Source organism: Pristiophorus japonicus, chromosome 14, assembly GCF_044704955.1.
Source record: "Pristiophorus japonicus isolate sPriJap1 chromosome 14, sPriJap1.hap1, whole genome shotgun sequence".
Lineage (NCBI taxonomy): Eukaryota > Metazoa > Chordata > Chondrichthyes > Pristiophoridae > Pristiophorus > Pristiophorus japonicus.
Window position 1 is genome coordinate 90,092,111 of NC_091990.1, and position 11,631 is coordinate 90,103,741.

The following is an 11,631-nucleotide window of genomic DNA, read 5'->3' on the forward strand; positions in this document are numbered from 1 at the left end:
CAAGTCATTTTGTTAGTATCGCACAAGAAAAATCTTTTTTCCCCAACTGGAATGGATGGTTTATACTGACAACCTATCAGCTGAGTTGGATAACTAATCTGAAAAGTTGGAGAGAGGGACTGGAGTCAGTGAATCAGTCAGTCAGACCTTGCTATTGGTTGCACAAACTTGAAACTAAAACGTTTAAGATGAGCTTAATGGTTTCTGAGAGTCACAATTATAGGTTTGATTTGTTAGTCAGATAAATAACAAATAATCTGCTTCAAAAAACATTGTATTTTTCTCCAAGAGACTTTCTGGAGTATCTTATATTATCAGCTGTGGCTCAGTGGGCAGCACACTCACCTCTGAGTCAGAAGGTTGTGGGTTCAAGTCCCACTCCAGGGGCTTGAGCACATACATTTAGGCTGACAGTACTGAGGGAGTGCTGCACTGCCGGAGGTGCCGTCTTTCGGATGAGACGTTAAACCGAGGCCCTGTCTGCCCCCTCAGGTGGACGTAAAAGATCCCATGGCACTAATACAAAAGCAAAATACTGCGGATGCTGGAATTTGAAATAGAAACAGAAAATGCTGGAAATCTCAATGGGTCAGGCAGCATCTGTGGAGAGAGAAACAGAGTTAACGTTTCAGGTCGACGACCCTTGCTCAGAACTGGCAATAGTTCGAAATGTAACAGATTCGTAAGGAAGTGTTGGGGCCCTGAAAGAGGGAGGGGGGAACTTCTACACTATTCAACGCAAGCTCGAGAAGCAGCATCTCATCTTTCATTTAGGCACTTTACAGCCTTTGAACGCAACATCGAGCTCAACGATATCAGACCATAACCTCTGCCCACATTTTGTTCCCTTTCCTCACTTTTTTACAAAAACTCTTCTTCCCCCTCCCCCCCCCCTTTTTAAAATATTTTTATTTTGTTTCTCTCTGGTTTCCATGACAGCTGACAATTATTTCGGCATTCACACCCTATCTAGACTCACCTTTTGTTTCCTAACTTGTGCTATTACCATCTCAATTCGGCCCATCCCCTTTGTCTCTCAAATCTCTTTTGCCTTCCACCCTATCACAGACCTTCCCTTTTGTTCTTTCCATCCATCCTCCCCCTCCCTCTTTCAGGGCCCCAGCACTTCCTTAAGAATCTGTTACATTTCGAACTATTGCCAGTTCTGACGAAGGGTTGTCGACCTGAAACGTTAACTCTGTTTCTCTCTCCACAGATGCTACCTGACCTGCTGAGATTTCCAGCATTTTCTGTTTTTATATCCCCATGGCACTAGTTCGAAGAAGAGCAGGGGAGTTATCCCCAGTGTGCTGGCCAATATTTATCCCTCAATTCACATAACAAAAACAGATTATCTGGATTATCACAGTGCTGTTAGTGGGAGCTTGCTGTGCGCAAATTGATTGCCGCATTTCCTAATTACAACAGTGACTACACTCCAAAAATACTCCATTGGCTGTAAAGCGCTTTGAGGGGTCTGATGGTCGTGAAAGGCGCTATATAAATGTCAGTCTTTCTTTATGTCAAGGGGTAGTTCCTCCAAGTGCAGTTGTAGCCACTTTTCAAGATAAGGAAAATAGTGTGCATGCATTAACTAACTTTATTTCAGCATTCCTGTCTCTCGGATTGGAAATAAAATAGAAAGTGGAGTTGTAATAGTGATGGGATTTATTTAATTGAAAAAATGCAGTGGGATTCCACATTTGGATTTCACAACAGGGATGTGTGATGGAGACTGCTGGCCTGTTAGTGGGTGAGTTTTCAATGGTGGATTAGGTTCTGTCATTTGAAACCTGTTTTCAGTTTGTTTACGAGCTTGTGGTGGAAGTCCCTTTCTTACCATGTATGCTAGAGGGTTAAAATCCACAGGAAGAAGTGAGGAGTTACAGTAATAATAAGAGTATATGTACTCGACTGCAAATTCTAGACTGAAGGCCGTCAGCCTGGTCCACCCAAGACTAAAAAAGTTAATCTAGTGCCTGTTCCTGTAAGTCATGTTACCGAACATTTTCTTTTTTATGATTGTTACAGTGGGTAATGATTTTTCTTTCCAGTACAAGACATTAAGCTTTTTCCAACAGGGTCACAAAGTTAGCCCACCAACTGGGATACCATGACAAGGTTTATTATTTTCTTTACAATGAGGAAAAGCTGAAGTTAAGTTAAAGTGTCAGCCTTGGCTCAATGGCAGCACTCTTGATGCTGTCAGTCGGTTGTAAGTTCAAGTCCCACTTCAGAGACTTGAGCATAAATTCTTGGTTGGCATTTCAGTGCAGTACTGAGGGAGTGCTGCATTGTCAGAGGTGTTATCTTGCGGATGAAATATTGAAATGAGGCTCCACCTGGTCTTTTAGGTGCATATGTAAAGTCCCATATGCAATATTTGAAGAAAACCGGGGTAATTCTTTCAGAGTCTGATGCAACATTTATCTTTCAACCTGCAGAATTTAGTCAAAATAGTGAAACAATCTACAAATGGTGTTAAAGCTGAAACTTCATAAAAATAGCCACGCTTCAGAGGATTGCCAGTTTTGAAAGTTTGTTAATGTAATGCTGAACCTCATTCAAGGACTGCTGATCAATTCAACTGGATTTTTTTTATTGGTGGTACTGAAAAAACAATTGAAGGGTACGCAGTCGATGCTTAGGACTTGTATTCAGACTTTCTTCGTGTTTTTTTGCATTGAGACCTGAGTTTTAATCTGAGGAAGTTGATACTAAAATAGATCTTTTTGGTATCCATGCAAGCTAGTGAGGTGTTGAAAGCTATGGAGAATCAGAGGCAGCAGGTAATTAAAAGAGAATGAAGCAGCGATACCCAGTAAATATCTTTGTATTTTGTTTCATTAAGTACGTCATTGGCTGTAAAGCGCTTTGAGACGTCCGGTGGTTGTGAAAGACGCTATAGAAATGCAAGTCTTTTTAAAGTTAGAAAATAAATGAGCCATTGTGTGCAGGTCCAGTTTAGTACGCAACAGTTAGTTTCTATTTCCTGCTTGCAATTATGGCTTCCCCAATTCCATTATATTTTTGTGACAGCTTGTCAATTGGAACAATAATCCAGTGGAGGTGGATTATTACCCCACTCCATAGACATCATCGTGTTGAGAGTCTGAATTGCTAGGTGAGTTAGTTATGGTGACTCTATGGCCCGGATTTTGCAGTGTGTCATGATGGCGAACTGTCAGCGTTCGTTGTCATTACTCTTCTGAGACTGACTATTTTCATGATTTAGCGCATGCGCATCTAAGCATGGAAATACTGAAGTTGTGGTCAGTCATTCACTGCTCCGACACAGGCTGTGCTGTGGACCCCCCCCCCGATAGTCGGATCTGACGAAAACTTAAACATTTCCACGCTAATATCGCTGCTATAAACATCATTAAATGTTGAACCTTTTTGGAATAGGTATACCTGGGGTTTTAATAGCATATTGACTGCTAACCAAACATTCTGGCCCTAGAAAATCTAATTTTTATATTTGTGGAGTGTCAAATTTCTCCAATATTATAATTACAATTTTCTTAACAACTTAAAAAAAAAATAAAGTTTGTTCATGATATTTGAGCATCTACTTTATCCCCATGTGAAAGTCCCAATCTTTATTTCACACTCTAACATTTTTTTTAAAGTCCAGATAGAAGCTGGTTTTCATTTCCTGGTTTGCTGTCAGTAAGAATTCTTCAGTGTAATTGGCTGCTTAAACAGCTTGTTGATGTCTCTGCAGCTCTGTGCTGGGGATTCCCATTAGACTGCGCTACAATCAATTGCACGTCAGGAAAGGTAAACTTCTTGCCACAGAAATCGTGGAATCCCTGTGACCAGCTTTCTTCGAGGCCAGTGGTGAGCCCCTTTGCTTCACGTTGACCACAAATTACGGGCCATTATTTTTGTCCTCCCTAAACTACTCGGTACCTTACATAGAATCCTTACATTTAGGAAAGCTGTCATGTTTTCTTAAGTTTAGGCTCCACTATTTTTAGTGTCTGATTCTCTGGAATAAATATGAATATAAGTGGGATTCATTGAATGTCTGAATAGCAGTATATTTTTGTAAAAATAACATTGAATGAAATTTGAATTACTTCTTCATTTGGCAGCTCATGAAATCTCTTTTTGGAGTCCACTGCTTTCATGTCCATTTATTCACACTGACTGCAAACAAAACCTTTTTAAAAGGACAGGGATGGAAGTAGGGATGGAACCAAACTTAATTTGATTTTTTTTTATTTGTTTATGTGGGCATCGCTACCAAGGCCAACATTTATTGCCCATCCCTAATTGCTCTTGAGAAGGTGGTGGTGAACCGCTGCAATCCTTGTGGAGAAGGTACTTCCACAGTGGTGTTTGGGAGGGAAGGTGGAAAGGCTTTGGGAGTCAGGAGGTGAGACACTCGTTGCAGAATACCCAGCCTCTGACTTGCTCTTGTAGCCACAATATTTATGTGGCTGATCCAGTTAAGTTTCTGGTCAATGGTGACGCTCCCCCCCCCCCCTCTCCCCAGGATGTTGATGGTGGGGGATTCAGCGATGGTAATACCGTTGAATGTCGAGGGGCAGTGGTTAGACTCTCGCTTTTTGGAGATAGTCATTGCCTGGCAATTGTGTGACGCGAATGTTGCCACTTATCAGCCCAAGCCTGAATATTGTCCAGGTTTGCTGCATGTGTGCATGGACTGTTTCATTATCTGAGGAGTTGCGAATGGCACTGAACACTATGCAGTCATCAGCGAACACCCCTCCTCCCCCTCCCCCTCCCCCTCCCCCTCCCCCTCCCCCCCTCCCTTCTGACCATATGATGGAGGGAAGGTCATTGATGAAGCAGCTGAAGATGGTTAGGCATAGGACACTGCCCTGAGGAACTCACAGCTGGGGCTGTGATGATTGACCTCCAACCACCACAACCATCTTCCTTTGTGCTAGCTATGACTCCAGTCAGTGGAGAGATTTCCCCCAATTCCCATTGACTTCAGTTTTACTAGGGCTGCTTGATGCCACACTCGGTCAAATGCTGCCTTGATATCAAGGGCAGTCACTCTCTCCTCACCTCTGGGCATCAGTGTGCAGGTTATTGGTGAGTAAGTGCCGCTTGATAGCACTGTCAACGATACTTTCCATCACTTTGCTCATGATTGAGAGTAGACTGATGGGGCAGTAATTGGGCGGATTGGATTTGTTCGGCTTTTTGTGGACAGGACGTACCTGGACAGTTTTCCATATTGTCGGATAGATGCCAGTATTGTAGCTGTACTGGAATAGCTTGGCTAGAGGCGTGGCTAATGGTCTAATGGTGTCTTCAGCACGACAGCTGGGATTTTGTCGAGGCCCATAGCCTTTGCTATATCCAGCACGTTCAGCCGTGTCTTGATATCACATGGAGTGAATCGAATTGGTTGAAGATTGGCTTCTGTGATGGTGGGGATCTTAGGAGGAAGCTGATATGAATCATCCACTCAGCACTTCTGAAGATGGTCCTTGTCTTTTGCACTCGCGTGCTGGACCCCGCCTTCATTGAGGATGGGGATATTCCCGTTAGTTGTTTAATGGTCCACCACCATTCATGACTGGATGTGGCAGGCCTTCAGAGCTTTGATCTGATCCGTTGATTGTGGGATCGCTTAGCCCTGTCTAAAGCATGCTGCTTCCATTTTTTAGCATGCGTGTAGTCCTGTGTTGCAGCTCCCCCAAGCTGGCACCTCATTTTCAGGGATGCCTGGTGCTGCTCCTGACATGCTCTTCTACACTCCTCATTGACCAGGGTTAGTCCCCTGGCTTGATGGTAATGGTAGAGTGAGGGATATGTAGTTGAATACAATTCTGCTCCTGCTGATGGCCCACAGTGCCTCGTGGATGCCCAGTTTTGAACTGCAAGATCTGTTCTCAATGTATCCCATTTAGCACGGTAGTAGTGCCACACAACACGTTGGAAGGTGTCTTCAGTGTGAAGACGGGACTTCGTGCTTGGTCTGGAGTCAATGTTGAGGACTCCCAGGGCCACTCCCTCCAGACTGTATACCACTATGTTACCAGCCCTAGTGGGTCTGTCCTGCCGGTGGGACAGGGATGGTGATGGAGGAGTTTGGGACATTGGTTGAAAGGTATAATTCTGTGAGTATGACCATATCAGGCTGTTGCTTGACTAGTCTGTGCAACAGCTCTTCCAATTTTGGCACAAGTCCCCAGATCGACTGGGCTGGGTGTGCCATTGTCGAGTCCGCAGCTGGTGCTGAGGTCAATGCCAATTGGTCCGTCCGGTTGTGTTCTTATTGTTTCTTGTAGCAGTTTTTTTACAACTGAGTGGCTTGCTAGGCCATTTCAGAGGGTAGTTAAGGATATTGGTGAACCAGATGAGTTTTTACGACAATCCGATAGTTCCATGGTCACCATTACTGATGACTAGCTTTTTATTCCAGACTTTTATTCAATTAACTGAATTTAAATTCCACAGCTGCCGTGATGGGATTTGAACTCGCATATCTGGATCATTTGTCCAGGCCTCTGGATTATTAGTCCCATAACTTAACCACTATGCCACCGTTCGAGCGCAGATATATTCACCAAAAAAATAATAAATTTGGTCCATCCTCATTTTTTAATGCAGTTGGCCCTTCACAGTAGAAGAAAGTAACACATTACCTGTGAATTTCACCATCTGAGTTATGACCACGCTTGCAGAGACTTCACTGTTGCTGTCTGGTTGTATCAATGGTTAAATCTGTGGAATACTGTGCCCTCAAGCAAAAGAAACCAAAAAACGTCACTATGCCCTGAATTAAAATAGAAAGACATGCATTTATATAGCAAATAATCAGGACTTCCCGAAGCACTTTACAGCCAATTTAAATACTTTTGAATTCACTGTTACACTGTAGTAAACGTGGCAACCAATGTGCGTACAGCAAAATCCACAAACAGCGATGTTATAACGAGTGGAAAATCTATTTTAAATGATGTTGCTTGAAGGATTATATTGGCCGGGACACCGGTAGAACTCCCCTTTTCTTCTCCGAAATATCGCCATGGGATCTTTTGTGTCGATCTGAGAGGACAGACTGGGCCTCAGTTTAATGTCTCATCTGAAAGATGCCACCTCTGACAGTGCAGAACTCCCTCAGTATTGCACTGGAATGTCAGCTTGGATTATGTGCTCAAGTCTCTGAAGTGGAGCTAAAACCCACAACCTTTTGACAATTACAATTAACAATTAGAATACCTGGCTAGCAACTAAAATAAGAATTATTTGTCTTCATTTTAGGTTTTTAAAAATTGGAAGCTTAATGGTGGCTTCCAATTCTTGGCAGTACTGACAGAGGATGTGTGTTTGAAGCACTTCTTTAAGTTCTCAGGGTCAAATAGAGAGTTGCCCTTGTAGTGTATCTATCCAGTTCATGGTCTGTATGTAGGCTCTCTGTAAATTCCATCTTCCTCGGGCAGATAACAGCACCACATAAGAATGGTTTTAACCATGCAGTAAACCTTGTACCAATAATTTGTAGTGCTTTTATGAAAAGAATGAGCAACATAAAGTCACATTTCTTTTGGAAACAGTCCAAGATGGAGATGATAGTAATAGCCTTGTGACTTTGGATGGAAAAACATTATATCCAAATATAGAGTAAGTTATTTAACGATTGATAATGTAATATTTTATTGGCCTCAATATTAATTTGCATTTTGGGGGTGTGGGGTGGTGCCTTCACCTCTAATCTGAACAATTTAAATACCTGACTGATTTCATTAAGCCTTCACCTCATGAGGATCTGAGATAATCACTCCATAATATCCTCTGATCTAAAAGCTCCAATTTTTCCAAGTCTAACTTCCCACTTGTATTTCCTCATACCAGACAGCATCCTGATGAATCTGCACTGAACCCTCTATATTGCCTCAACATTCTTTCTATCATCATCATCATAGGCGGTCCCTCGAGCGAGGATGACTTGCTTCCATGAGTTCACAGGTGTTTCAAGACCCGATATTCCAGTCCTGAACTCCAATTGAGGGTGTGGAAGATGCCTATGCGTGAATTTTTTTAATGTGTGGTGACCATTGCACATCAGCCACCACACAGGCTTGACAGAGCTAGGCCTTTATCCAGTGGCAAGGATTAACCAGGACGACTGGAGACCTGCTCTGCTGCATGGACCTAGTGCGCACACATATTGCAGTGTGGGCTGGTCCGTGCTGCTCCTGGGCCCTCGGCTCTTCTGGGCCCCCTACCCTCATTTGCCTCACTTACGCCACAATCTCTCGCCGCTCCTCCGACAAACATTCGCCTCACCTCCACTGCAATCTCTCATTGCACCTCCATCGCGATCTCACATCGCTCCTCCGCCACGATCTCTCGCCGCTCCTCCACCGCAAGAACAATCACCACACCTCTGCCACGATCCCTCACCACTCTTATGCCACGATCTCCCGTCGCACCTATGCCACAAATTCTCGCCGCTCATCCGCCCCGATCTTCCCACTCCTCTGTACCTGGGTCCTGCCGATGTTCCTGCCCATGCTCCAAAACGGCGACCAGGTTTTTGATGACGTCACCCAGTCGCCCATCTCAAAATCATCGCACACTTGGAGCAGCTCGCGCTGGAGGTTGAAGTGGTACGCTGCTCCAGCTCTTTTATAGCCCGACCTGGGGAGCTGTAGCATGGAGCTCAAAGCTGCACACAGTACTCTAACTAGGCTTGCTAAGATTTTACATTCTATTCCTCTTGCCATAAACCTAGTATTCCATTAGCTTTCTTTATGATCTTACCCACTTGAGGTGCTGCTTCTAACGTCTTGTGAATCTGAAGTCCCAGTCGCTCTGCTATTCTACGACACCCAACCTTCCCCCCCCTTTTAAACAAAATAGACAGCCTCACATTTATTGCCAGTGAATTTTATCTGACACAATGAGGGTCATCACTAAAGACCAGTATGAGAGCTAATGTGGAGTCTCCCAAACCTGGTTATTGGGTGTGAAAGATTATATAGGGAACTGGAAGTGGAATAGAATTTGTCTTTTCAGTAGGATTCACAATTACACTAAAACAAACTTTTCTTTTCTTTAGAAATGTATGGAGACTAAGAACACTTTACTTGCCCGGCAAAAGGATATGCAGACCTCGTTGGAAAAAGTGAAACGGCTGATCCGCCTGATCCAGGGTATACAGCTCTCACAAAATGCCACACTAACAGATGAGGCGATCAACAACCCCACAGACTGCATGAACTCTCCCATTGCTGCACCTTCACCAGTGAACTGTGACAGTAACTCAGAGACCAAGTAGCTGAAAGAAAGGGCTGGATTCTGTAGAACTTGTAAACCTTTCTGGGAACAAAATATTGACAGGCGGTTCCTGATTTGCCAATTTAAGGGGGATTCTGTGCTGGATTGTGTTCTTGTAGATCCATATTGGGAGTGCCAGCTGGGTAAGGACCAGCATCAAGCCAAGTGAAATACCAGTGTGTGCCTGCTGCCACCAGTTTGGTTTTAAGTTTGTCTACTCTTCAGGGAAATAGGTAGAAAACAACAGCAGAGACTTAGTGAGCTGCCCTGGTCTTGGATTGCATTCTCACAATTCCCAAGTCTAGGGTTACTTGAGCAGAATAGCAGACATTTAGTACAATGCAACACGATGGGGAAAAAATTGTGTCGAAGGGTCAGAGGCATGAGAACACAGAGGTGGCAATCATTGACTGTGACTGAAGTAGCAAAGGCTGAATCAAAAGCACAGACAGAGACAGGTATATTGTATAATGGGCACAGCACAAAGTACAGTGATTCTCCTCTTATTTTATTTTAAATACAAAAACCACAAATGTAGGTTTATTATTGGGATTGGTAGGCGGTGGCACCAAAACCATGCATGGCTTATGATGAAGAGTGTTTCTTTTATAAATAAAAAAAAAATCACGTGCTTGTTCATTGTGCAAGTAAGTGTTTCAGTGTCTTGGGCACTGGAAAGACACAAGAGGGACAGACTGAATTTGTCCTGAGATTTTTTTTTAAAGCTTAGGGAAATAGTCAGGTCTTCCTCGTGTTACAGAAATTAGATCAAGTAAACTGTTGAGTGCTTTTGTTTCCTAACGAGGTGATTTATAGAAAACAAAGTGTTAGAAATTGAGCAGATTCTGTATATATAAATATATATAAATATATATATATATATATATACACATATATATATATAAAAAATTGTGTGTGTATATATAAAAAGGAAAAAAACACAAATCTGTTATCGTCTGAACTGCCAAATGCTTCTATATTGAACCTGCAGGGAATGGTCTTCAGTTTACTGGGGAATATACTGGAACAGTTTTACAGTTCTTACTATTTCCATCTTTAAGAAAAGTGGATTGAAGTTCACAGGTAACAAGATCAGTTAAGTAAAAACGGTCATGGGTCATTAGTTGTGTAAAGAATGCAAAAAGTCTGTTGTCTGTTGTGCAAGTACAGCCAGAATGGAAATTTATATTATCTTTGCATTAATATTTAATGTTGGTTGTACTTATTCACATATCAGGGTGTGCTTGCCTTTACATTTGGCACTGGGTGAAAATTTCAGCCATTTATACTTACATTTGTAATTACTAGCCAAACAATGTGGCAGATGGGAGAGACTTTTAATGCAGAGTTTCTTCTGAATCAGTTATCTGGGGAATTGGGTTTTCCTTATTGCTGCCTGCCCAACCTGACAATGGTACATGTACAGAACAGGGTTTTTCGGGATGGGGGGGGGGAGGGAGGAATTCGCCTAGAAACAGTCACAATAATTTTCTGTTGTTATTTAGTGATGGTCTTTTACAATGTTTTTAACCCAATTCTGGAACATAACTCATATTAAAGATATTTTTTAATAGAATTGATACTCATTTCAAGTGATAGAAAAGCACCAGACTAACAAGAGGAAAAACTGTCTCAAAACCAAAAGATGAAAGTTTTTTTCAGAATTAGTTTGCAACCAAATAATCGCTCTTCAAGACTGGAATAGTAATTTAAATAAATGAATATGGTTGCAGAAGCATTTCTGAATGTAAACCAAAATCTTTCTGTTTTTATTCTCCATTCCCTTGACATCAGTACTTTCCTCAACACTCTCAAATACAATCACATACTCTCGCTCCCTATTCTCAGTCAGGAAAGTCCAGTCTGCAGATATCTCCATAGTCTTTATTAGGGCTCTTCCTAACATTATTACGTGAAAAATTTGTTTTAAAGTTAACTCTTAAATGTATATCATTTGATAACGGCAGTGAGCTGATAAATATTTCCACATGTGAGGCCAACTACAGCTTGTTTGTGTAGATGTTTATAATATTTCCCTGCCAACCTTGCTCTGTCCAGGTAGCGGATATATCATGATTAGCTCATCTCTAATCTGTTGTCAGAAGAAATATTAGAGTATGCTACATATCTTCCGTTCTTAAGTCACGGTCATATTGAGCCCTTCATCTACATTACACTACCACTTTTTAACAGCACACTTTTCGTGTGTGTCATATATACAGTAATAGCTGGCCCTGCATTCAAGGCGATAAATTGATTGACATGTTTTGCTCATGTTCAAAAACCATCTTTCAGTTAATGGTAACTTTGGGAACCATTTGAGTCAATAACTTTTGCAACTCATTGTCAGCTTTCCAC

The 11,631-nt window shown here is 42.2% G+C and overlaps 1 protein-coding gene across 5 annotated transcripts in view; it reads left to right on the plus strand.

Moving 5' to 3' along the window:
• Positions 1-11,274, plus strand: part of phf21aa (PHD finger protein 21Aa) — a 427,640-nt gene extending 416,366 nt beyond the window's left edge. For 4 of the 5 annotated variants that reach the window (XM_070899356.1, XM_070899359.1, XM_070899358.1 and 1 more), the window contains one exon: positions 9,056-10,357. In XM_070899356.1, the coding sequence (XP_070755457.1) occupies positions 9,056-9,274 (219 nt within the window). In that variant the 3' untranslated portion in view covers positions 9,275-10,357. Of the gene's footprint in view, positions 1-9,055 lie in introns of all 5 variants that reach the window. The other variant, XM_070899357.1, reaches the window with a different exon arrangement.
• The last annotated feature ends 357 nt before the right edge of the window (positions 11,275-11,631 follow it).